Here is a 26161-nt window from a genome sequence, read left to right on the forward strand (position 1 = left end):
ATTGGAGTCTTCCTGACAGAACTTGCTCTGAAGCTTTCACATCCATGGAACCTTTTCATTCCACAAAAGATTCTTTAGATTATTAAAATGTTCTTCATTATTCTTTTAAGAAATGCTCCCTGAAAGGTTCTTTGGCATCTTCTATGGCATCGCTGTGAAAACCCCCTTTTGGAATCTTTATTTTTAAGAGTGTAGCATCACTTGCACTTTGATTTTAAAAAATGACAGTGTATGCACATGTAAACATGGTCATTGTTATCTGAGAATGGGGAATATAAAATGACGTGGCTGATAAAAAAAAAAAAATCCTGCCACAGTTTTAATGGCTTATTTAGTTTGTTATATATTTTGGCTTATTTAGTTATCATTGTAAAGTTTTGCAATGGTAGTAAGAGACACATTCCTTCATCTTAAAAAAAATAACAAAATAAAATAAAATAAAAACAATGAACAGATGGGTGGATAGTGTCGTTTGCGAGTAGTCACGTCATACCGGTTTTCCTCTCTCTCTCTCAGACCACTCCTCTCTCCTCTCCTACCCTCCGATCACCCCCACTGATGATCCTGCTCTCCGGTACCGGGGACAGGGTCTCGCGCTGCGCTCGTGCGAGCCCGAGGAACTGGATCCGCTGTTTTACCGCGCTGGATTTTAATCCATTAAATAAAAATAAGGGACAAGGTGGATAGAATACAAGAAGAAACGCGCGGGCCGTAGCTACAGACTCTATCCCGTCACGACATGTCACTTGTCATGACAGAGACGTCTATGGGCTTCTTTGAAAATGCGTAACGAGAGAAGCAGATCGTTGGCAATGAACTTGAATTTCCATTCCTCCACATTAACGGGAGGACATGGCTCAATACACAGATTCCTAAATGCTTGGGAACATAATTCTTTTTTTGCATGATCTCAGTAAGACATCAGTAGAGCAGTTTGTCAGTGCACAGCGCATTATGTCCGTTCTTCCAGTGCTGCATTGATGTAAGGGAAACGCTGGAGCGGAGGACAAACCGAACCGTCGTGTGATGTGACTCGTGTCTCTGGGATTAGTAGCCTACCAGCCAATCTGTAGAAATAGTCTAATGGACAATTACTCAACGCTTCAGTGTAAGTAACCTTACCAAGTCTTTTTAATTCTAATAGGCTATTGAAATGGTGGTGTATCTGGTATCTAATATCTGGTAATATTCAGATGCATGAGATCAAGCACTTAGGGTACAACGGTCTAAAGGCCCCCGTATAAATCTGCTTACAAAGTAAATGTAGATTGAAAAAAAAAAATATTTTTTAATTATTATTAATGGAGCAACACAATTCGTTTCTGTGCTGATTATTATGGGGTATGTCCGTAAATATCCCTTTTAAAATATATAAATAAAAATACGTCGAATTAAAAATATATAAAATAAATACAATTAATTAATTAGTTAATTTAAGAGGTGATGAGGCTCCTATAGTCCATGAGGGGCTAGTATACTGTACTTTAGAGATAGCAAGATGCCTTTCTGAGGAACAAATTCAAAATTAGCATTTCATGTTCATCTTATAACTCATAAATTGCATAACAAACTTCCATTGTAACAAATCTGTTTGCACACTAATTAGCATTTTGCTGATTTTGTCAAATGTAGTCTTTTGTCATTGTATGCAATGACTTCAGAACAATGTTGCAGTGCATAGTGACAAACAGGTGTTTAAGAAAGTGCTGTGGTGATGTCTGTTGGTATTTAGCATTTTGAGAGACAATAAATTCAAAACTGCCTCTTACTTTGCCTTTTTAATTTAATGTGCTCTTACAGTATAACCCCTTTCAAATGTTTTACAGATTCACTGCAGCTTTACTTGAACAGGTTGAGTTAGTCTTGTAAATTTGATACCTAGTAGCATCTTATCACTACTTAGTAACCTGGTATTTAGTCAAGTGATTTAGAGCTTGACATTTAGTCAAGGGATTTTTCAGTCTTTACATTTCTTTATTACAGAAAAGTGCTGTGAAAACATGTGGATATGACATTCTGCCATAATTTTCTATATTGTACCTTCTGATACTGTACAAAAAATGTGATGTCACATGCCAGAATTGCAAAATCAACTGCATTACTCTTCTTCACATAGTCACTGCGTTAAATCATCATGCGACCTCATTAAACCACCCAGTTCATCTGTATCTCAGTTAAGTTAAACCAGGAACTAAAAGTTGAACCAACTGACTAAAATCAGTCTATTCATTACTAATCATTAATATCTCATATACCATTTTGCATGTAATTTCCATTATTGCCACAATTTACACTCTGGTTGAGACTTTCTGTGAATATCTTAGAGGACCTAATGTTACTGAGAATACTGGGAGTTTTGTCAAAAAGAACAAAATGTCTTTTCAAAAGCTCCAAGTATAGTTTTAATGTAATCGTTCTTAAGGTACACTGCGATATTTGCACCTTTTTGACATTTTTAGTCGGAATACAAAACAAAACACTCATTGTTAAAAGTTATTTTATTAGTTAACCTTGGCAACAATGTTACAGTATGTCCATCATCCTGCAGTTCCTGGAACATTTAAGCAGATATTTTGTAACATAGCTGCTGCTGTGTTAGTTCCTCAGTCTGCTCAGAAAGACAACGCTATTACCCCTTACATGCCAAGCTGCCATATTCTGAGAAGGTGTGTGCTGCAGATAAGTTGCTGGACAGGTGTAAGCAGATTAGGGGTGGCAGTGCCTCATTCTGCCAGAGAAATAGGACCATAGCCGATGTGATGGCTGAACAAAAGCTGAGTGGCATGGCTGGTGGAGAGATGTTTGTATGATGGGCCTTGTGGCTGTCAGGAGATAAATAGCCCTCCGCTAGCAGGGGAGGGAGTTGGAAGGCCTGCTGGATCTGTTCCAGGAGCTTGGAGAGAGCAGGGGAATGGAGGCTGTCACCAAGGGCACTGATACGGACTGTTCTGCTGCCAAATGCCAACCACTGTCCACGTATATGTATATAAAAAAAAGATGATTTCTAGGTTTTTCAGGCAAGATGCCTTCAGTGCAGCTATCTTCTAAAGACAAATAGTCCAATCAGCAGTATAGGACCAGCTTGCGCTGCAGCTGGGTTTATGTGTCTGAATTCGGCCTTGTACCTGCTGAGTATGGTCTGTCTTGTGAATAGATCTCATCAGTTACTTGCTACTGTGACAGGAATTTGCAAAAGGAACATGATTTCACACATTCTGTTAGTTGTTGTAAAGATTCTGCCAAGCTATGTTGTCATTAAAAAAACAATCAAGTAGTAACATTATTTTGACATGTCGAAGTCACATTTTGGATGAACTCAAATTTGGATTCAGAATCCATGAAATTAGAATTTTAAGTGTTTAATAACTTACAAAATTGAGGCTGGGGGGATACTCACAAGCCCATGTGCTTGAATTATTTAATTATGTATGCTTGATCAAAGCATGGGAGCTTATGGGGACATGCAGAAGTTGTTATTAAAATTAAAATAGGTTTTAGCTCTTTTGAGTATTGTTGGTGGTTCACTTGGGCCATGTTAAATTCAATCCATTTATCTCATGCAGATATTTTATAAAGGTGCAGTTTTATGTGCATTAAAATTTATTTGGGGACAATCAAGTGCATTGGTTGCCTGACCCAATGTTCAGCCAAAATTATAAAATAAACAAATATGAATTTCTTCAAATGTTTTGAGTAAATTAAACTCATTAAGAGTTTGCAGCAGTGTTATTTAAGTATCTTTAAGACACTTTTTATGTTGTGCTTTTTTATTTATTGATTTATTTATTGTTAAATAAGTCTGTATAGGTTTTATTAATTTTAATTTTACATCAAGCTAAACTACAAGAGAATGAGAAACGTTGCTTTGGCAACTAGTTACAATTATTTGTAGAATTATTAGCTGAAAATTATTTTTTTTAGAATTATTTCAGTTAACAGTTAATTTTATTTAAAGTAATGCATTTTTATTATTATTATTATTAATAATAATAGTTTTAAGTTAAAAATGATAACCATGGTTTGCAGTGAGTGCCTGCCTGAATTTTTTTTTTTTTTTTTTACAATTTTCTTCTGTTTATGTGTTGGATAGCTTGTCTCAAGCCGCATGATTCTCTCTGTATTTCTGCAATATGTATGGAATATATCATATGTGAATATGATACTGATGTGCGATATCTGATTTTGACAAAATGCAATACTCAAAATGTTATGTAATGTTACTAACCTTAGAAGTTTTTCTCTTTGTATGCTTGTGCAACACAAGTAAGACTAATGCTTTCCTTTATGTTGCCCAGAGTTTTGCCCAGTGATCTGCAGCCCACTGCTTCCATTTGCTGTTAAGGCACATTACAGTTCATTGGTCTGTACACAGTTGTATCCTGTTCTGTTTTCTGAAGGTTTCTTACAATGAAGACTATTTTCACAGCCCTAGGCTACCATTACATCAAGCATAGAAGTGGCTTCATAAGATAAGTTCAGTCCATGCAGGTCTATTTTTTCCATGTACTCAGGAGCTAGATGTCCTTAGAAAACTCAAATTGTAATTTCCTTTTATTATATTCCTCAAATTGACCCTGTCACTCCTTTATGATTTCCGTAATAGTAAATCTTTATGGTAATAGACTTAATTAGCTAAATGGGCTTTATATTTGCCCCCATTGAGTCAGTTCTTTGAATCTTTAATGTTTTGTTTTGAGGTTTCATGCAACATTGTCAGAAGCCATTCATGGGCCTGTAGGCAGTGACAAAAAAGAAACAGTTCACTCCATTACCAGTATGTCTAAGGACATGACGCAACTCTCTTTTTCTCCCCACACTTTAATTATACTAGTCTGCTGAGGTTTAGAATAAAGACTGTGTTTGGTGTTTAACCAAATTGAAATTTGTATTTATTTATATATACTATATATAATTTGATATATTTATAAAAACACATATATGTTAAGAAATATCAGCTCTCTCCTCTGTGCTTCTGCATTCATCAGCGTACACTATGCCTATCCTACTCGCTTGTGAACATGTGTACGACAGTTAGCAAATCTATAGAGAAGATTACAGTTTATAAAGTTTTAAATATGGATATTTTTCTTACACAAATGCATCGCTTTGATTCAGAAGGCCTTTTTTAACCCCCCGGAGCTGTGTGGAGTAATTTTTTATGATGGATGGATACACTTTTTTGGGCTTCAAGATCTCAACCCCCATTCACTGCCATTATACAGCTGGAAAGAGCCAGGATATTTTTTAATAGAACTCCGATTATATTCGTCTGAAATAAGAAAGTCATATGGCTTGAAGATGAGTAAATCATGGGGTAATTTTCATTTTTGGGGGAACAATCCCTTTAATATGTATTAATATATATTACATTTTAATGTCATATCCACTCTGATATGATAATCACAGGCAACCAAAAACATTAAAGTCTGCAAGTAATTCTAATTTTATGTTTCAACCAAAAATGGCAATAGAGGGGTTAAAGTGTATAGTGCACATAGTTAATTTACAATGGTTCCTATTTACGTTACCAGACAAAATATTTTTACAGTTCATATGTGTCACATTGGGACCAACCAGATGTGATTAAGAGGAATTGAAGAGCATTTGCATTAGAAGAGCACAGGTGCAAACAGTACAAACAGAGATAATGTTTCACCCCTGCACTCTGCTGCAAGCTGATTTGTACAGTTGTGCGTTTAAAAACAGTTTATGTAAAACCATCAGATACCTGTTCAAGCTGTATTGTATTGCAGAGCATATATGTGTAAATAATCCTTTAAATGTTGTCATTTATTAGCTGTTTCCATTAGTAGCAGTAAGGTGAAATCAGGTAAATTTAACAAATATTTGAAAGAACACTGTATATCACCAGTGTTAATGATTTAAGAGGCACAATATAATAAAGCAGTTTAGTTACGCGCACTTCAGGCTGGTCTTTGCCATGCGGCATGTGCTGATTTTGCTGTTCTACTAAAAAAAAACACATTTAACATTCTTACAGCGTAACATTCTCTGAGATTAGAGAAACCCAGCAGTCTCTCATGCAGAAAAGAAAGCCCATAGGGCCTCATCAGAATCATAATGTCATGTTAGGTGCAGAGTAAACAGTCTGCTGATAGACACACAAAAGCATTATTTAAGCACATAAAGATATGTGAATTTATTACTTTTGCCTAAAAACCTCTTTGGACTGGCAGGATGTTGTCACTCTATTGTAATAATCAAATTTGACTTATAAAGATGAATGATTCCCTCTGCTTTGATAAGTGCATTATCTCTTGGCGACTTGACAGAGCACTATACAATTGAGATCTTATAAAAGAAGCATTCAAAGATGGTTTCTGTTAGTTTTTAAGTATGAATGGATGGTGCTGAGCCATCTCTGTGCTGAATTTGGGCTGCACCTGAGAGCTTTTATTCAATTTCTGTTAGGAGATGTGGATTTTGCTGTGAGCACTCTCTTTTTATTCATTTTTGTTCATTCCATTATGACTTCTGTAGATCAGCTTCTCTTTAAATGAAATAAGTTATTTTTAATCACAAACAATATTGCTCTCAAATACTTTTGCATTGACTCCATGTCACAATTTCAGCTGTCGCTGACTGTTTCTCTAAATGAATGTGTGGTGTGTCACTTGGAGAACATCTTGATGTAAAAATGTCATTATTTAAAGGGGTCATATGATGCTATTTCAATTTTTCCTTTCTCTTTGGAGTGTTACAAGCTCTTGGTGCATAAAGAAGATCTGTAAAGTTGCAAAGACTAAAGTCTCAAATCCAAAGAGATATTCTTTATAAAAGTTAAGAGTCAACCACGCCTATAATGTTCTTTTTAGCAACATCATATGACCCCTTTAAGATGTACATATTGCATGCTTGCTTTCTGTTTGAAGTTTGCCGTTGTACTGAAAAACTTTGAGAACAGATTTTACACAAATTCAATGCTTTGGTGAAGAAAGAAAGCATTTTTATGCATGCTGTTCCGCTCATGGATCCTTTTTAATAAGCTTGCTGTGAAAATGTCCATTCCTGCTTAGTATTTTCATCTTCATTTTTTACCGCAAGCATTAAAGTTAGATATTTCTATAATGCACTGCTTGTCTGAAGTGAGCCTTTACTTCAGTAGCATTGTAAAACATTTGATCTCTTTGTAGGTGAGTGTGTAGCTTGTTAAATGAAGCTCCACTTGAAGTAGCCTTGTACTTTTTCTCTTCTCTAATACTGAAGCAATCAGAAATAAGTAGGTCAGTGTTAAATGTGCCTAAGAAATAAATAATATATGATGTGATAAATCCATGCATGGGCTGCTGCCTGCTGTGCCGCCACTTTAATGATATAAAGCATTTAAATTAAACACCTTTTAATTCAACCATTTAAACTTTCCAGATGAAGTACCCAGACTTCGTGTGGCAGGATGTGGTTATGCTTACGAGCATCTCAGTCTGTGCTTGCTAGTTGAATTCTTGCTGACACATATGTATGTACTCATACAACAATGCTGAAATAATCTGTTCAATTTTTATTTAATTAATTAAATATTTTTCTTTAATTTATGAGAAATATTTTATATGTTTACAAACCAACCATTTGGTCTGACAGTAGGCTAAAACGGAGGTAAATGCAACCCTGTTACATTTTATTTTATTTTATTCTATTTTATTTTTAATGTCATGATTTTTTTTTTTTTTTTTTTAGAAATTTGACAAATTTTGATAACTCATTTAAAAGCTCATACAGTATAATATTTAGTTTGACCTCCTGAAAAATTATATTCAACATTTTCTAAAGGTTAAGAACCTTTCACTGACCAATTGTTGAAAAGGAATTAGTGGAAAATGTCTTATTATATTATATCATATATTATAGTACTCATATTTGTTGGTGTGTCTGGCTGTGTACAGTATATTCAGCTGTATTTTACATGGAAGCTTTCATTTCCTTTTCTGCTACCTTAAGATGAGAGGTTCTCCTTTGACGTTGCCCTCTTGCATCAGCCTCAGCACAATAAAGAACAAGACATTTCCATTTTCCCATGTGTAGGCCTGTGACCACACGAGTCTGTACTGTCTAAGTCAGTTTAATGCGGAGAGTCAGAAGGGATTACTCTTTCTTGTATAAGACCCTACAAATGGAGATTTCACATGCAGTGCATCGTTCTTTAATCCGTTACTTGGGTCGTAGTCTTATGGCTCACTGTGTCACACGTGGGATCCTAATTAGACTATCTTTGATTGCTGGCCAGTACTTCGCTTACAATAAGGTTTGATGTTCATTTTTGATTGGTGTACATTTTTTTGTGTTATGGAGAAAGTATTTCAGAAGGGGAAAAAAAAACATTAGTACTATGGCATACATTTTAGATTCTAGATTCATTTTAGAATCTTGGTCACTTGACTATATAAGTATAATCCATAGTTTTTAGGCTATATGTGTGACAAGCATAAAAAGAATGCAGAAAAATGCAGAACTGCAGAGATGACATTAAAGGGATAGTTCACCCAAAAATTTAAATTCTGTCATTAATTACTCACCCATGTTGTTCCAAACCTGTAAGACCTTCGTTCATCTTCAGAACACAAATTAAGATATTTTTTATAAAATCCGAGAGCTTTCTGACCCTGCATAGACAGCAACACAAAAACCAGAGGCCCAGAAACATAGTAAGATATTGTTAAAATAGTCATAATGTGACAACAGTGGTTCAACCATCGTGAACGCGGGTTGAAGACTGACAAGGAAGAGAAGAAATTGTTGAATAAAGTCATTATTTTTGTTTTCTTTGTGCACAAAAAGCATTCTGGTAGCAGATTTCATCAAAAATATCTTAATTTGTGTTCTGAAGATGAATGAAGGTCTTACGGGTTTGGAACGACATGAGGGTGAGTAATTAATGACAGAATTTTCATTTTTGGGTGAACTATCCCTTTAAGGGGAAGAGACAGACCACCCATATACATTTGAATGAGAATAAGTGCATCTAAATAACTAAATGAAAAAAAAAACATTTTATTTATCACTAAGAGACAATATCTCACACTATATCTATTTTATGAGCATAACTAAACAAAAACAAAACAAAAAGTATTATACTAGCAGAGCAGCATTAGATAACATTAACATCATAACAAGCTAAAATGGCAAACATTTGATTGCATTATCCTATGAAGTAACATAGTACCTTGCACAGGCTCAATTTGAATAATAAATGAGAGTGATGTAAGATCAGTGACATAATATTGGCAGCTAGAGATATATTAATGAATTGTGAGGAACAAATTTCTAGCTCCAAATGCAAGACATCTTTGCTGACAGTTCTTATTCAATCTAATGTAGCAACTGGAACTTTTTATTTTATTTTATTATTTTATTTTAGGAAAGTAAATAGGGTCAATTTTGATTTCATGCTGACCTTAAGATGCACTTTCTACCCCAAATGAATCTAAAAAATACCATGGAGCACGTTTGAGGTTATCTTTATGTTATTTTTCAGATTGTAATTTTACAAATGGTGGGAGGTGCTGCCTGTTGGATGTTTTCCAGCTGAAGCATTTTAAAACTTTACTGCTTTCCATTATCTCCAGCCTGTGCTTGCACAGAGGGCTCATGGAATCTCTCAATTCACTGCCAGTGCACATGGTCCATTAACTCGGCACAAGAAAGTCATTGCAATCAGCTTACCATTTAATTAGTTTTTACTGGGGTGTTTAGGAACTTGTTTTTCTTTTGAATTTCATGAATACTGCACAAAGTGGGAAATTAATAGTTGTCACCCTCTATCAGCTTGCGAACGACTTCCAATATCACTGGTAGGCCCAGTCACAGTGTTTTATAATGCTAGTGAGATTACTGTACTTGTAAACAGACTTACAGTGCTGGGTTGATGGCTTATAAGCCACCAGCGTGGATGTTGTTTGCTTATTAGGCCTGAGCCTGTGGCACTCTGATTCTTTCCCTTATCAAGGCCATTGTAGTTTAACATGGATGCTGCTGCCTGAATGAGATTATGCTATTTCTGCTTCTGTTTTTGCATCCATACAATGGCATGTCACACCACATTTCCCTCTCATTGTATTAGAGGCAGCAGTTATTATAAAAATAACTTTGTCTTAAAGGAATAGTTTCTCAGAATGAAAATTCTGGCATTATTTACTCGCCCTCATGCCATTCCAAACTTATTGTTTTTCTCTGAAGCACAAATGACGCCATTCTCATGACTCTTGAGGGAAAGTGTAAAGTTGCAGGATTCCAAGGGTGAGCTACCTGTTCTATTTCCTTTCTGTCTTGTCTAAAAAAAGCTCCTTCTCTTCTGCCTTGTGTCCTGGATCTGTCTCCATTAGCGCAACTGTCCCCGGGCCCCGAGATCCACATAGGCAGCTAGGACTCCCTTCCATTAAGGTGACCTAAAATACCCATATCTACATTGCTTAGCCTAAACTTTGAGTTTTGTGCATATTCTCTTGGTGTTTGGCAGCAAGATTGGCTCTTTTGTCAATGTTATTGTGTCTAATACATCTTTAGGATAGTTACGCAAGAGTGTTTTAACTTTATGAGACAAAGCCATGCTGTTTTGGATCCAAAACTAATTTCAAACTTTTAAAACTAACTTTGAATTATTAAAGGAGCTATATTCTTGTATCAATTCACGATCTTGTTATGTTGTTTCTGCTTCCTCCCAACATGCTCAGACATTTAAAGTGATAGTTCAACCCGAAAATGAAATTACTGTCATTTTTCGCCCAAAAAATGCCTTCTACTGTCTGCATCTATTTAAATATGGTTTGGCATCATGACATGAATGCAGTGTAGTCGTTGGCTGTCAGGTGACCAATCACAGTGCAGCAATTTTGAATGAGAAAGTGTGAATAAGATATGTGAACTGCAGTGGAAGTGAAGAATATGTGAATAAAAACTTAATTTTTGATCTGTTCATTACAAAGCTATCGAGTAGCTTCGGAAAACTTAGAATGCGTTAGTTGTACGGACTACTTTTTTGAAACTTTAATGGACATTTTTTCACAATTTTGGAGCTTGACTACTCTGATCCCTATTTTCTTTTATTATATATACTACCGTTCAAAAGTATGGGGTCAGATTTTTTTTTAAATCAGTGATATTTACAGTGCTGCTTGAAAGTTTGTGAACCCTTTAGAATTGTCTGTATTTCTGCATAAATATAACCCAAAAAAATCATCAGATTTTCATGCAAGTTCTGAAAGTTGACAAAGAGAACCCAATCAAACAAATGAGATGAAAATATATACTTTGTAATTTATTTATTCAGGAAAATGATCCAATATTACATATCTGTGAGCGGCAAAAGTATGTGAATCTCTAGGATTAGCTGTTAATTTGAAGGTGAAATCAGAGTCCATCTGTTCAGAGGTGTTTTTAATCGGTGAGATGACTATCAGGTGTAAGTGTGTGCCCTGTTTTATTTAAAGAACAGGGATCTATCAAAGTTTGGTCATGTTTGTGGAAGTGTATCATGGCACAAACAAATGAGATCTCTGAGGACTTCAGAAAAAGAGTTGGTGTTGCTCATCAGGCTAGAAAAGGGTTCAAAGCCATCTCTAAAAAGTTTGGACTCCACCAATCCACGGTCAGACAGATTGCGTACAAATGGAGGAAATTCAAGACCACTGTTACCCTCCCCGGGAGTGCTCCACCAACAAAGATCACTCTAAAAGCAAGACGTGTAAAAGTCCACTAGGTTTCAAAGGACTGCAGGCTAACTTCTAAGCAACTAAAGGCCTTTCTCACATTAGCTAATGTTAATGTTTATGAGCCCATCACCAGGAGAACACTGAACAACCATGGTGTTCATGGCAGAGCCGCAAGGAAGCCACTGCTCTCCAAAAAGAACATTGCTGCCCATCTGCAGTTTACTAAAGATCATGTGGACAAGTCAGAGGAATACTGGAGAAATGTTTTGTGGATGGATGACACCAAAATATAATATTTTGGTTTAAATGAGCAGTGTTATGTTTGGAGAAAGAAAACACTGCATTCCAGCATAAGAACCTTATCCCATCTGTGAAACATGGTGGTGGTAGTATCATGGTTTGGGCCTGTTTTGCTGCATCTGCTCCAGGATATCTTGCCATCATTGATGGAACAATGAATTTAGACTTATACCAGCAAATTCTGAAGGAAAATGTCAGGGCATCTGTCCGAGAACTGAATCTCAAGAGAAAGTGGGTCATGCAGCAAGACAACGACCCCAAGCACACAAGTCGTTCTACCAAAGAATGGTTAAAGAAGAACAAAGTTAATGTTTTGGAATGACTGAGGCAAAGTCTGGACCTTAATCCAATTGAAATTTTGTGGAAGGACCTGAAGAAGTTCAAAGGAGGAAACCCACCAACATCCCAGAGTTGAAGTGGTTCAGTACTGAGGAATGGGCTAAAATTCCTACAAGCCATTGTGCAGGACTGATCAGCAGTTACAAGAAACGTTACTTGCAGTTATTGCTGCAAAAGGGGGTCACACCAGATACTGAAAGCAAAGATTCACATACTTTTGCCACTCACAAATATTTAACACTGGATCATTTTTCTCAATAAATAAATGACAAAGTATATATTTTTGTCTCCTTTGTTTGATTGGATTCTCTTTGTCTACTTTCAGGATTTGTGTGAAAATCTAATTATGTTTTGGGTCATATTTATGCAGAAAAATAGAAAATTCTAAAGGGTTCACAAACTTTCAAGCAGCACTGTATATCTCTATTTATATATTTAGTATTAATATTAGTAAAATAATATAAATAGTTCAAATAATTTTCGTTTTAAAGTGTAGTATACATTTCATTTTTTAGTATTTTAAAAAGTATGACAATATTATTTATTTTTAACAGCATTGTTACAAAAATATATATATATTTTAAATAAATGCTGTTCTTTTGAACTCTCCTGAAATTCATGTATTCTGAAAAAAAAAATCCTGATGTATCACAGTTTCCACAAAAATCTTAAGTAGCACAACTGTTTTCAACATGTATACTAATAATAAATGTTTCTTGATCACCAAATCAGCATATTAGAATGATTTCTGAAAGATCATGTGACACTAAAGACTTAAGTAATGGCTAAACATTTTAAATTACATTTAGTACATTTATTACATTACATAATTACATAAATTATTTGTATTTATTATTATTTTAGTTTTTTTACATTTCTGACAGACTTAAAATACATTAAAATAGAAACTGGTCATTTTAAATTGAATAATATTACTGTTTTTAAACTATATTTTGATTAAATAAATATAGCCTTGGTGAGCATAAAATATTTCTTTCAAAAACATAATACCCCACCCCCTCGTGTATGGAAAAAGTGCAGTATTTTCTTCATTATTTCCCTTTTTGTGTTCCACAAAAGTCATATGTGTTTGGGACAGCATGAGGTTGAGTAAATAGTGACAGTATAAATTGCTCATGTCTGAAATGGGAACTGTGCCACGGATCATTGACTGAGGTTTCAAAAAGTGAACATTCAGAGATCTCAAGATCTCAAAAAGAGCATGCGCATATTGGTAAATACAAGAGCGTTGTTAACCAAATCATTCACGGTAAAACCCCTAGAGATACATGCATACATTTACACTGTTTAAAATGTAGCCCTGTTGAAGTACATTTAATTCAAAAGAGTTTGCTTTACCATTATTGATTTCGTTTGTAGTGAAAAAAGAAAATCCAAGAAAATGATGCTTTGCCAGCAGATCATTAATTGATCCTGAATTTAAAGCCATGACTCTTTATTTGCTCTGCTTCGGGAAGGATAGCTTTGAAAATCCCAGGGGCATATTTGTTTTTCTACATGTCTTCTGCCTCTGATTATTGGAGAAAGCTGCAGTGTCTGCCAAATAACCGTGTCTCATGCTGAGGCAGCAGTGAGGCTGCTCTTAAGCAGTCATGGTCATTGAGAAGGAGAAATGGGGCAGAGCCAAATGGACAGAAAGCAGGTTGCCTGGTCATCACAGCAGTTATGTCCAAGCAGTCGTCTCCTTTTTTGGAGCGGTTTAACAATTGTTCAGTGAACCCAAAAGAATGTCTCTGACAGCACATGGAGAGGTTATAAGCATTTGTGGCATCCGTTTGCTTGACTAATAATGCCTTCCATCAGACACAGAAGATTCACGTTTCATCAGCCGCGAACGCTTGTGACAGATGTCTCTACAGGATACTGTTTTTAAAATCAATCCGTTTTCCATGACTTTCTTTGCTGTACTTTGTTAAAGCCTTTGATTGACCTTCAGCTTTTCAAAAGTGCAGAGTGTTTTCCCAGCAAGTCTCTCCAGGACAAATACGCTTTTAGAAAATTCTCCAAATCCGGTTCTGTTACCTGCTGTTCCATTGAAAACTGACCCTTTATCTCATCATTTTGGTGCATGTCATGAGAGAATGACACTTTGTGTGCATGGCTGGCAAATGATAATGCCAGTGTTAACATCCTGTGCCCTCTTAAATTCCACAGCCCACTTGTTCAATGCAATTCAATTCAAGTTTATTTGTACAGCGCTTTTCACGATACAAATCATTGCAAAGCAACTTTACAGCAATTGTGATTCAATAAAAGGCTAAATTAATTCTGTTAATATAATTCCTATAACATCTTTGTGATCTTCGGATCTCCTAAGTTTTGGCTACCTGGACTTTCAATGGAAGGACAGAAACCTCTCAGGTTTTATTAAAAATATCTTAATTTGTCTTAATTCATTGTCAATTTTGTGATTCACCTCACAATCAAATCTGAATGGCAGAATTATTCATTTTTATGTTGAATATTACCTTTTTGGATGCATAATCTGTCAAAAAAAATTCTACTTTTTGTGCTTGTGTTTTGTAACACATAGACAATTCATATATGAATGGTATTGCTCTGTAATTTCATCACAATGGTATGAAGATCAATGAAAATCGAAGTATGCTGTTATAATGTGCAGATGAAATTGCAGCAATATCGGCAAAATTGGCTTTGGAATATAACATTCTTGCCATGCTTTTATTAAAACAATAAAACCTAATTCCATCGCTAATAAATACCCTGACATATTGAAGATCTACATTAGTGCAGAGATCTTGGGGAGTAGTTAACTGTCCTGATGTGCAGATGTGCTCATATAATCCTCTGTTTCCCCCTTGAGCTTAACTGACCTGAGGCAGGACTCCCAGGAGATCAATGTCAGACTCACCCACAATAACAGAACCCACAGACTCACACACGCAGCACTGGAAGAGGGCAGAAGCTCGATTTTAATTAGAAATAATGATTGCTTTAAGAAATACACTGTAAAAATAAATCCAGGATTGTACTTTCTTTAAATATAGCAATTAGTTCTTACAATAAAATACACATTTTTAGATATTCAGACTGTGAAATCAGTGGAGTTTGAATAAATAGTTTGATTTCAAAATAGCATTGTACAAAAGTGCAAATAGTGTTTTTGGTCACAATTTACTTTAAGCTCCAATTCTCACTATTAATAAATCATTAACAATGACTTTTGCCTCAGTAAACTCCTAATTTGTTGCTTATTAATAGTTAGTAAGGTAGTTGTTAAGTTTAGGTATGGGTAGGATTAGAGATGTGGAATATAGTCATGCAGAATATGTGCTTTATAAGTACTAATAAATAGCCAGTGTGTAGGCATGCTAATAAGTAACTAGTTAATAGTGAGAATTGCTGCCTATACTAAAGTTTTACCATGTTTTTTTTTAAATTCGCAATGTGATGTGTTATTGAAACTCAAATGAAGATCATTTTCATGAAACCTGAGAGATTACTGTCCCTCCTTTTAAAGTCCATTCCAAGTCTTTTGAAGAGACACAATCGCTTTATATGATGAACAGGTTTAAATTAGGCTTTTATTCACTCGTAAACATTGATCAACACACAAATGTAAAACACATTAAATATGGAAAACTGAAGCTTAAGTAAAAATGTCTGTCTTGTAATAAATATAGACTGATATTTGGAGACAATAACAATAACTCTTGGCTGTTTTACCCCCATCTCTCTCTCTCTCTCTCTATATATATATATATATATATATATACAACCCTCATATTTTATATATTGAAAGTGATAACTTTGACCTTTATGTGTGGTTTATACTATATTACTGACTGTGAGAAGAATGTGTGAAATTATTGTAAAGAAATACATTTCAGCATCTAGAGATGGTTTCCTTGGAAACAGTTGCAGCTATTATGAACAATATGTGTCAGGCTGGCTGCATGTGGCCCTGAGAATGCAGTTGTTAGATATACATGCATTTTTAATGGCCATATACAATGTTCTGCTTTTATTCCCTTTAAGAGTGCCTTTCCTCCTTGCTTCAGTCAAATGAATAACCTTTATAAAACAAGAGATGTTAAAGCCTGTTTGGCAGGATAAATGTAACCTCATTCACCGGCTGAGGAGCTCCACTGATAGCATTTAATCTTGTGGCACCTCCGCTCTCTGTAGATCTCGTATAATGCGGCCTGGCTTCACCAAAGTCATTAGAGCTATCCTCTACGGGAATGGCAGTGAATTATCGGAGATGTCTTTATGTGAGGTGACTGAAAGACAGAAATTAAGGCATTTTGCTAGAGCAGAGCTGGGAACTTGTGAATGTGTCCTCTCGCCTTTGCAGAAGCAGCTCTTGCGTCATACAGTTTCCATAGCACCCTGGGCAGATCTGGCTACTCGGTGTAATCGCTCAAGACTTTGCTTGTGTATGTACTCTGCTGCTGGCTTTCCTATTGGATACAAATGTTGCTCTGTGCTGGATTTAAAGTCATTAAATGGATAGTACTGCTTCTGAATGCTGATTGGTCAGTACAGTGATCCAGCTGTATTATATTTCACAATTCAACAGCTTTGGCCTATTTACCAGATCACTGCGCAGTTCCCATGGTGGATCGTTATTATTTGTTCTTGCATAGCACTGTGCTGTTATGTCAGAGACTGCTTCTTGTGTAACAATAGCAGTTAATATTATAATATTTGAATGAAAGTTTGTGTCCTTCATATTGTTATCAACTGGCAACCGTTGTATAAAAGCAAGAAGGCCCTTGAGACGGTGCTGTATTTTGAATATAATCGCAATATAGCTCGGCCTCTTTATAGCTTATTGCAATAATGTTAATTTTATGGGAATATTAAGTAACCTATTATTTGAGTATGTAGAGGTTTTGGTATCTTATTTTATTTATTCCATATTTTTTATGAGCTTATGTTGTTGAGTAATGAATAGTTGACATTAAATTATTTTGGAAAGTTGGCATTTCCTGTCAACAAAGCCAAAACTCAGACATTTTAGGCAATTTAAAAATCCCTGCATGGACATTTCCTGGAAAAAAGGGGACATACTGTATGGTCAATAAAAGACAATAATGATAGTCAGAATCTCTCAAATAACAGATCCTGCTCTCCCCTGTCTCCCATGAACCAGACTCGTCTAGGTTGCTCTCATTACCCGACTTGTGGCATGTGTGTACCCACAGCAAACTGGCAAACACATGAAACAGTGGATGATTACAGTAATTAATTTGTCTAATGTAGCAATCAACCAAACATTTCCTCCTGAGGAATAATAATCCCAATAATGAGAGGAAGGTGCTTTAGATGCACTTAATGAAAAAATCTAAACCAACTGTAGACATTCAAATAAACAGATGATATAAAGTATCAGGTTGTCTTTTAAAGATATTCACATTTTTTTTGTTAAATCCTAAAATATGGTGGTATTGATATTATTATGTAGTGCTCTGGTAAAGTACAGTATTCCTGAAATTGTACTCAATCAGTACACAAAGAATTTGGTGTGGCTTATCAGTGAGTTGTACTTTTTGCATACTTGAATAATGAATATAAATGGAATGAATAATTTATCATGTTGCTGAAAACGTGCATTAGTATTTTACATTCTGGAAGTCCATGCATAATGAAAGGGTTTGCTTTGACCAGACAGTTATTCAAATTAGCAAATTATATATTTTTGTGGTGAAACATAGGCTGGAAGAACAAATATCTTTGCTTTGAATTCAGGTATATACTGTATACTACCATTCAAAACCAAAATTCTATTTTAACGTACTTTAAAATGGAATTTATTCCTGTGATGTGAAAGCTAAATTTTCAGCATCATTACTCCAGTCTTCAGTGTCACATGATCCTTCAGAAATCATTCTAATATAAAATTTCGTATTATTATCAATGTTGAAACCAGTTGTGCTGCTTAATATTTTTGTGGAAACTGTGATACATTTTTTCCAGGATTTGTTGATGAATAGAAAGTTCAAAATAACAGCATTTATTTGAAATAGAAATCTTTTATAATATTATCAATGTCTTTACTATAACTTTTTTCAGATGCATCCTTGCTGAATAAAAGTATTAATTTATTTAAAAAATCTAACTGAACCCTTTTGAACGATAGTGTATTATTTTGTGAAATTCATTAGTTCTCAGTTCTCTATTCATTAGTGCTTTAGTACGTCATATTTACTTTGCCCTTGTCACAAAGTTTCCTGCATAGAGCATTTAATATGCATGTTTTTAGTGTATTATATAATAAGAAATTTTGTTTCCAATTCAATTCAGGCATTTGTTATGTAAACTCATTTTCATTCAGCTGCAGTAAGGCTGTAATGGCACCTTGGCATTATCTGTTCTCAGGATCCAAAATGAGGACACAGAAGAAGGACCCATAGGAGCCGTACAAATAGTTAGAGTTCACGTACAAGTGAATCAGATGAGAAAAAGCTACTATCTTATCTGAGACATTTTTATTTTCTTGTGGGTGAACATAACTTTATCTTATCAGTACTGATCATCTCGCTCCCCGAGCACATCTCCTAAAAGAAAACCTGTTATCTCGAAGCCATCGTTTAGGTATCTCACGATCCCTACGGAAACGTTGTAGTTTTCCTGTCAGATAGTGGCAGACAGCTCTCGGCATGAGGCGGTCATTCAGATGGACGGATGTTAGATCTTAAGCCTGTAAGGAGGCCAGATAAAGCAGATACAGCGGTCTAAAGTGATATTGTATGTTTTTGGAGTGGTCTTGTGAAATAATTATGCCCCCTCCAGACATTTAGTCTATTTTCATACGACTCATTCGCTTATAGTATTATCTGTCCTGTAACTCTTCCTTCTTCTTGCATCACTCTTGTCTGTTGGTTTAGTTACTATGCAGCACCTCTCAAGGGGACATCATCAGTGAGAGGAAGTGACATGTTTATGCATTCATATAGAAGTTTGTATTTCCCATATGAGGAATGTCACACTAAAGTGACAGTTTAAATTAAGGTCGCATTATTTAACGTTAACATTAGCAAGCAATACATATGTTACAGTATTTATTAATTTTTTTATAATCTATTAATCATGTTCAGTTCATTGTTAGTTCATGTTAGCTTGGGTCCATTAAATACACTGAACAAAATTATAAACGCAACACTTTTGTTTTTGCCCCCATTTTTCATGAGCTGAACTCAAAGATCTAAGACTTTTTCTATGTACACAAAAGGCCTATTTCTCTCAAATATTGTTCACAAATCTGTCTAAATCTGTGTTAGTGAGCACTTCTCCTTTGCCAAGATAATCCATCCACCTCACAGGTGAGGCATATCAAGATGCTGATTAGACAGCATGAATATTGCACAGCAAAAGTGTTGCATTTATAATTTTGTTCAGTGTAATATTAACAGATAGCTTTTGATTGTAATAATGTATTAGTAAATGTTGAAATTAACATTAAGATTAATAACTTCTTCAAGTTTTTCATTGTTAGTTCATGTTAACTAATGTTAACAAATGGAACCTCTTTTTAAAGTGTTACCAAAAAATATTTAGGCCTAAATTTAAAGGGGTCATATGATGCGATTTCAATTTTTCCTTTCTCTTTGGAGTGTTACCAGCTCTTGGTGCATAAAGAAGATCTGTAAAGTTGCAAAGACTAAAGTCTCAAATCCAAAGAGATATTCTGCTGGCCAATCACAGCACACCTCGCTTTTTCAGACCGATGAGCTTTGTAAAAATCGACGTGTTTCAGAAAGGCGGTGCATAGAGGAGAAACAATAATGTACAGTATGTGGAAAATAATGTGTTTTTTTAACCTTAAACCGCATAAACACATTTCACTACACCAAATACACAAAATAATGTTCTTTTTAGCAACATCATATGACCCCTTTAAGATTTATGTATTTGAATTGCATATAACAATTCCATTCGTTTAGATTATAATTTTAAAAAGCTAATAAACTTAATGTGAAGCATATTTTTAAGTCATACATAAATAAAACAGGTAAGATTTCTGTACTCAAAAATCATGGCATAGTTTAGTATTATTAACTTTTTGCATTTTGCATCTATTTGATTTCATTTCAGTCAGAAAATCATATTTTCAAAATGCATTTATTCAAAGTGCTTAGAATCAGCATAAATCTGTTTATTGTGAAACAATTGAATTTAGTTAAAAAGTATGAACATGGTTAAATATGGCTAGCTGTGGAACAAGCATTTAGTTAAAATATATTAAATTGACTGAAACAAACTATATTTATTGATGATAAATATATAAATCAGATTATTTATTTAAAACACATACAGTTTATTAGTACATAAATCTAACCTGTTTCTTGTTTTCTTGTAAAATGTTTAATTCAAATAGATAGTAATTTTATATGCAATTTAAAATACATAAATGTACAATTTAGGCCTAAATATAGCAGGATAATATTTGATTGCAGTGTTCAAGCAATAGCAGCCTAAAATATCCACTCTCTTACACTAACTCTTCCTGCAATTTTAATCTCCAGAATCCTCTGTGTAGTCGTTCATCCAGAGCTGCTGCTTTTCTTTGTTGAGTGGAGGATGTTTTAATTATCAGTGATACATTTGCATTTGCAAGAGACAAAAGCACTCTGCATTAGCACAGCTTGTCTTTCATTTCAGACATTATTCCCTAATGCCCTCTCAAACATTGTTTTAGCAGCACGTTTCCATCCCTGAAGAATATTACGATGCCTGTCTTGTCTCTTCTCTCTCTTTGGCTTCTTGTCAGGACAGAGGCACAGATATGGAGACATATCTCGTCACAGTTGATTGATATAAGCAATTTTGTGTTATACTGCTTCCTTTTTTGCTGACTGATATTTGCGATTGGCTCCCCGACGGGTTTCTCTCATGGGTGTTAAATGAGCTTTCATGACAAACTAAATCAGATAAACTGCTTTGATTTATGACACAGGTTACTGCGCACTAACACCTCTGAAGTACAGCATTGAACCTTTATGTCAGATCATCTTTGTCTTATAGGGCCGATGTTATGTTATCAGTCACCTTATGATGCTCAGCTCATGGTTCAAATTAAGGGGATGTGGTTAATTTTATAAGGGATCTGGTTTGTTCTACCATCTCTGGCTCTTATTTAATTACACCCTTTCCAGCAGGATGAGACTTTTTTTCCAGTTAAGATATGAGGTTGATTTTCTTTATGGAAATCAGATTGATAGTTTGTAGTCAAGTCAAGTCAAGTCACCTTTATTTATATAGCGCTTTTAACAATACAGATTGTGTCAAAGCAACTGAACAGCATTAATTAGGAAAATAGTGTGTCAATAATGCAAAATGACAATAGTAGTAGTGAGAAATTGTTGATTCAGAAATCTGTGACTGTAGTCTACAGATTCTGTCTTAAATGTTGTAGCTGTGTACTGCATAGTAGGTGTTGTTTGTGCTCATATATAGGGGTAAAGGTTTGAATCTGGCCTTTTTTTAATTTGCTCTAAATTAAATGAAAAAAAGCCTGTAAAAGTATATCATGATTTTAGCCTATTTGTTTTTTATGAAACAAAAATCTGTTTTGCCTGGTGTGCAGTAATTGCAATATCATGATTGGGGACAATACAATTTAGTCAATCAATACGTAAGTGAAAATTACAATATTTATTTTTGATTGTAAAATATTTTTATTTATTTTATTTTTGAAAATGATTATTTTGCAGCAATGGCTGAGTGTTGACTATCCTGCTCCTTACACCAATATTGCAAAAAGAAAAAAGAAAACATGAACATGAAATATTGATTTAAATTTATCTGATATTATTAGCTAACTTGTCGATTACCTTGAGATATAGTTCATTACGACATAGAAAACAATCTGCCTAGCAGCAACACATACACTGCTAAATATTATTGTTGTTGTTGTTTTTAAATACTATTATTTTAAATTACTGCTATTTAAATGTATTTATTTATTTATTATCTTAGTGCATTTAAATGTATTTATTTATTTAATCGCATCCAAAATAAAAGTTTTTATTTACATAATATGTGTGCATGCTGTGTGTATTTATATATACATAATAAATATACATAATACACACACATATATTATGTAAACAAAAAGTTTTATTTTGGATGTAATCACGATTAATCGTTTGACAGCACTAATTTATATCTGATATCTCAAATTATGTCTATTTCTATGACCACTTGCCAAATATAGAATTTAGCAGTCATTACACACAAATATTTGACTGTTCAATGCCACGATTGACCAATGAGAAGCAAGTATTCTAGAGAGCCGTGTAATAAGTGAAGATAATGATAGCCTATCGTAAGGTTCATGGATAATAAAAAGCTCAACCTCAGCTCGAATAAAACACAAAGCTCCAGACAATTTCCTTTTGGTACCAATTATAGAGACACAGTGGTACTCGGCAATTTGTTGTACAATGCTTAGCATTTAAACTTTACCAGCTTCAATTATGTAGAAAGTTATTTGCGTGAATATGTGTGTGATTTAGTGAATCAGCTATATGCTTATGAGAATGTGTTTTTCTGTCATAAACGAGAATATTATTTTATTTTCTCTTCCCACAGTGCAGTGTCTGGAGATGACTACTAAGAGGAAGATCATCGGCCGCCTGGTGCCCTGTCGATGCTTCCGGGGGGAGGAGGAGGTCATCTCAGTGCTGGATTATTCCCACTGTAGCCTGCAGCAGGTCCCTAAGGAGATCTTCAGCTTCGAGCGCACGCTAGAAGAGCTCTACCTTGACGCCAACCAGATTGAGGAGCTGCCTAAGGTAAGTTGTCAAGTGTCAGCTTAAACACGCATAATATCTGCCTAACAGTGGATACGTCAACTTCTGAACATCATTTTATACAGCAGTGTAACAGTACAGAAAAATAGTGCACTAAATGTGATTGTTTCCTTTTAAAGCACTAAAAGTGTCCCATAATTGAAGTTTATTAATATTATCATTATTTTCATTTGGTATTTCACATTGGTTAAGGTAAATCAGGCTTTGTCGAATGTATCTAGTAGCCAGAATATAACAGGACCATGGACAGCTCCCATATTGTGTGCAAAGCTGTATCTGAATTTGGTCTATAGCATTTGTTCTGATATACCCCTTAGATAAGTGCTTAAGTCATAAGTATTTGCTCGCTTTAACTCTTGAGGTGCCATTCTAAACCCATGGTAAACATAGTGTTATCTTGTTTCATGTTTAACACTGTTCATACAGTACTTGCCCTGGGCTAGTTATTTATCTTAGGAAGTCAGGTTTTCAGCAGCCATTACTCTAGTCTTCATTGTCACATGATCCTTTAGAAATCATTCTAATATGCTGATTTGGTGCTCGAGAAATATGTGATATTATTATCAATGTTGCAAATGGTTTTGCTGCTTTGTAGAAAACATGATACATGTTTTAGGATTCTTTGATAAATGTTTGATAGAACAGTATTTATTTGAAATAGAAAACTTTTGTAACATTATGCACATCTTTACTGTAAATTTTGAATGATTTAATGCATCCCTGCTGAATAAAAGTATTAATTTCTTTTAAAAAAGAGAAGATAGACATTCAACCTTACAGTGTATATATCAAGCCAAGGTTCTAGTTCCTGAGTACTAGGACAAAACAGGTTACAGAACTGAAATAAGTTATTTATCAATGAATTATTTTGGATTAATCTTTTAAACATAGTTACGCATCTAGTATTCTCTTCAGTGAATGAATTAATTGAGACTACAGGATGGTTTCAAACTGATTGTCAGCTCAAAAATACTAAACAGATTGTGTGATGGAGTTGACATGTTTGTGTATTTATTAAAGAAAAGAAAAGAAAATAGTACTGAATGAATTGGAAGTGAGAAGTAATGTGAGGTTGTGGGACATTTCCTTTTCTAATTTGTAAGTATTTTAAGAATTTTAACACAAGTTTATAAGTTCATGAGATCGATTGTAAACATTGATTGTATGAATATAGCATGGCACAAGAAACTTTAAATAACTGCTTGTCCATCTGTGGGAATGCTGTCACTCTGGTTGTCCTAAGTTGCCTATAAAAAAGCAGGGTAACACAGAAATAAGAGAAGAGCTAAGTGACTTTCAAAATTACAAGTGTAAAATGTAGTTTCACCTAGTATTAAATATTGTCTTTTTTATTTTATTTCCAACAAGACAGGATAAAACCAGCAGTGTTGGGAAGGTTACTTTGGAAATGTAATAGGTTACAGATTACAAGTTACCCTATTTAAAATGTAATAATAGTGTAACTTTTTCAATTACTTTATTAATGTAACATTACTTTTGATTACTTTTTAATATTTAAATCCTTAGGTTGGGGACATGCAACATAATTAAAAGTTCTCTCCTGAACTGCACCTTCACTTCCATTTTTCTTTCCAGTCTCTTTATTTTGCCCTGATATCTATCTCTCACATGACTTTAATACTCAAGATTTAACAAAACTATACTTTCTAAATTGCCTACATGTCAAAATTAGTACATCACTACAATATCTTTATAGACAAATCCTAATACTGAACATGAGTCATGTTTTTCCCTTATAAAAATTAACCATGCTTTTTTTATAGTAAAAGTACAGTAACCATGTTTTTTTTTTTGGCAAATGGATTACCATTTGTATTTCTTTTTACTACAAATTCCATGGTTAAACTATGGTTAGTGTAGCAAAAACCATGGTTAATTTGTGGTTACTATGGTTTAACAATAGTAACCATTGTCTTTGGATTTATAGTAAAATCATCGTTAATTTTCGTAAGGGTTGTGTTGTTGTCTGCCCTAGCTCCCCCTATTATTTGTCTGCTAAATTACTACTGTGACATTACAATAGATAATAATGATGTCCTTTATACAGTATTTTGAGTGATGACTGATGAACAATGGGCTGCTGCTGCTTAACTAAGTAAACAAAGACAAAACTACAATAGCATATTTACAGATGAAACTAACCTGCACTTGAAACCCTGAACAGTAGTTTTGCTTCTCTGCTCCACCTGTGCGCTTCCACAGTCCACTCCATTCTCTCTCTCACGTTGATTACTCTGATCCAAACCGTTTGGCTAGAGATTATGTTTATGTGTTCATGTACTCATATATTGAGGCGGCAGAGGCTGCAAACACTGCGAGCTTCGGTAGGTCTATGTGTAGTAAATGAAACCGCATGTCTGCGCCATTAATTTCCACGAGGGGCGGACTGGGAAAAAAATTCAGGCCGGGAAATCTCACACTCATACACCCACAACAGATTCTGAAACATGGACAACCCTATTTTTTGTATGGACCTCACATAAAAAAAGGTTTAAATGCTTAGGTTGGGGACATGCAAAATAATTAAAAGTTCTCTCCTGAACTGCACCTTCACTTCCATTTTTCTTTTCAGTCTTTTCAGTTTTTTATTTTGCCCTGATATCTATCTCTCACATGACTTTAATACTCAAGATTTAACAAAACTATACTTTCTAAATTGCCTGCATGTCAAAATTAGTACATCACTACAATATCTTTATAGAAAAATCCTAATACTGAACATGAGTCATGTTTTTCCCTTACAGAAATTAACCATGCTTTTATTATAGTAAAAGTACAGTAACCATGATGTTGTTGTTTTGTTTTTTTTTGGCAAATGGATTACCATTTGTATTTATTTTTACTACAAATACCATGGTTAAACTATGGCTAGTGTAGCGAAAACCATGGTTAATTTGTGGTTACTATGGTTTAACAATAGTAACCATTGTCTTTGGATTTATAGTAAAATCATCGTTAATTTTCGTAAGGGTTGTGTTGTTGTCTGCCCTAGCACCCCCTAAACCTATTATAAAATATGATTATTTGTCTGCTAAA

The 26161-nt window shown here is 34.6% G+C and overlaps 1 protein-coding gene across 2 annotated transcripts in view; it reads left to right on the forward strand.

Annotated features, from left to right (window-relative positions):
* Positions 1-635: 635 nt before the first annotated feature.
* The window catches only part of LOC107709201 (leucine-rich repeat-containing protein 7-like), a 79170-nt gene continuing 53644 nt past the window's right edge, over positions 636-26161 (forward strand). For both annotated transcript variants that reach the window (XM_016513637.1, XM_016513638.1), the window contains exons 1-2: positions 636-1108; positions 22884-23086. In XM_016513637.1, the coding sequence (XP_016369123.1) occupies positions 1084-1108; positions 22884-23086 (228 nt within the window). In that variant the 5' untranslated portion in view covers positions 636-1083. The remainder of the gene's footprint in view (positions 1109-22883; positions 23087-26161) is intronic.

The sequence above is a fragment of the Sinocyclocheilus rhinocerous genome, unplaced genomic scaffold, assembly GCF_001515625.1.
Source record: "Sinocyclocheilus rhinocerous isolate Xijiao unplaced genomic scaffold, SAMN03320098_v1.1 scaffold55, whole genome shotgun sequence".
Taxonomy (NCBI): Eukaryota; Metazoa; Chordata; class Actinopteri; order Cypriniformes; family Cyprinidae; genus Sinocyclocheilus; species Sinocyclocheilus rhinocerous.